At 39.2% G+C, this 2,309-nt stretch overlaps 1 protein-coding gene across 1 annotated transcript in view; it reads left to right on the forward strand.

Moving 5' to 3' along the window:
* The window catches only part of ZSWIM8 (zinc finger, SWIM-type containing 8), a 71,032-nt gene that overhangs the window by 16,104 nt on the left and 52,619 nt on the right, over positions 1 to 2,309 (forward strand). The window contains 1 exon segment of the mRNA XM_009322481.1: positions 1,387 to 1,441. Within this exon segment, the coding sequence (XP_009320756.1) occupies positions 1,387 to 1,441 (55 nt within the window).

The raw sequence follows: 2,309 nt of genomic DNA on the forward strand, positions 1-2,309 counted from the left end.
CCCATACTAGCTTCTATGAAGAAAATTAACTCTATGCCAGCCAAAACCAGCACACTTTAAAAATAACAACATAAACCACTTCTTAACTCAGTCTTAATACTGAAAACAAATATATATATATATATATAAAAATTTCTTAATAGTGAAACTGCAGGAGTTGAGCTGAGTAAGTGGGATCCCTCCTCTGTTAGGTGCTCAGATTCTTTAACAAAAATTGTTTTGGGATGCAGTCTCTATGCTTGATGTTAGCATGATGGATGATGCCATTTCTCCACAGGTGAGCAAAGTTAAGTCAGCTGATTTTTGGTTGGTTTTTTTTAGCTCTGTACACATGCAGAGAGTGAGTGTAGAAAACCATCATGAAATGGGTTTGTCAGAAAGGGTTTTTTTAATAATTCAGATGACCAGAAGGGGAACTGCAAGCCTTAACAGGTTTAAAATTACTGACACTTGAAGAAAAAAACCCACTCATCCGCTCCAAATCCACAATGTGATTTAGTATTGTAGTCTGCAAATCTACAGGGCTTGTGTGCAAAATAAAAAGAAGAGTATTATTTTTTTATATTTTGATGTATTTTAAGGTCTGCCTTATAAAATAAACTAATTCTTGCTTCCTAAAATGTCTTCATCTTGGAGACAGAAGTCACGGTGTCAGGATATGTTTATGCACTCAGCCAAATAATATGCTTCTCTGGTTTTGAAGGGAAATGTAAATACAGCAACAGAAAGATAGTTTGAGCCATTAAATATTTTGACTTACATGTATGAGCTGTTTGTGATGTAGTGTTAAGCAATTTTCAGAAATCAAATTGAGCTGAAATTTGACTCTGTGCTATGGCTTTTGCTGTAGATGGCAGAGACTTTGGGGGTGAATTGGACACCCTCCTGTGATAAAACGAACCTTTTTGCATTGGATTAAAAAAAAAAAAAGCCATTCTTAAAATGTTACTGTGGCGGTTGTAACGGAATTTGTGTGGTAATAGTTGCTGCAGTTTGTCAGTTAAGCGTGAGGTTTCCAATTCTGGACCGTAATCTGCCCATCTGGGATTTGTATTTTTAAGAGTTTTTGGCTATGAATCTCATCAGTCTTATCCAGTAAACACTAATGAAAAAGTTCTGTTGCTTATTTGTCTTCTCAACTGTTTTGTACATAAAAATGTCATTCTGTGGCTTAGGGCTGATGTAGGCCTCCCCCAATTCTTCTTTTCACTTTCAAGGTAGGATTAATATCTCAGCATTTGCTATCCTGTAACGTTATTCTCAGTGTAATTTCACCGCTGCAAAATGATTATGGGATCCAGATAGAGTTGTATAACTCTAAGTGGGGAAGTAAGAGGTATAAAAGTCTTGTAAACACAGATCCCAATAGGGTTTTAATACTTTTAGTAAGCTTGTGGGGGTAGTAGCAGTAGAGGAGGAGGAAGAAAACAGCAAACGAGAAGTAGACCTGTTCCTAAATTTAAAAAAACATATTTGGTTGATAACTTTCTGTCCTGGTTTCGGCTGGGATAGAGTTAATTTTCTTCCTAGTAGCTGGTATAGTGCTGTGTTTTGGATTTAGTATGAGAATAATGTTGATAACACACTGATGTTTTAGTTGTTGCTAAGCGGTGCTTACACTAGCCAAGGACTTTTCAGCTTCTCATGCCCTGCCAGTGAGAAGCTGGGAGGGGGCACAGCCAGGACAGCTGACCCAAACTGGCCAAAGGGACATTCCATACCATATGACGTCATGCTCAGTATATAAACTGGGGGGAGTTGGCCTTGGGGTGGCGGCCACCGCTCAGGAACTGGCTGGGCATCAGTTGGTGGGTGGTGAGCAATTGCATTGTTCATTACTTATTTTGTATATTCTTTTATCATTATTTTTATTATTATTATTTTCCCTTCCTTTTCTGTCCTATTAAACTGTCTTTATCTCAAACCACAAATTTTACTCTCCCCCTTCCCCCCTCAATTCTCTCCCCCATCCGACTGGTGGTGGGGGAGTGAGCGAACGGCTGTGTGGTGTTTAGCTGCCTGCCGGGTTAAACCATAACAGTCCTTTTGGCACCCAATGTGGGGCACGAAGGGTTGAGATAACGACAGATCTGGCCAGAGCGTGTTAAGGCAAATTTGGTATAAGCATTCATCATATTGGTTTAGTAGTCACTGGTCACAAAGTTGATTAATTTACTCTCAAAGTTGTTGTGCTTGCTCTCAAAGTTGTGTTATGTAACACCTTACTTGCTGTGTGTGTTCCCTGTTGTGCTGTTTATCACCTCTGGGAGCTGGATCAAGGATATCATTTTGCTGCACTGTGTAACACT

The sequence above is a fragment of the Pygoscelis adeliae genome, unplaced genomic scaffold (genome assembly GCF_000699105.1).
Source record: "Pygoscelis adeliae isolate BGI_AS28 unplaced genomic scaffold, ASM69910v1 Scaffold244, whole genome shotgun sequence".
In the NCBI taxonomy this organism is placed as follows: Eukaryota; Metazoa; Chordata; class Aves; order Sphenisciformes; family Spheniscidae; genus Pygoscelis; species Pygoscelis adeliae.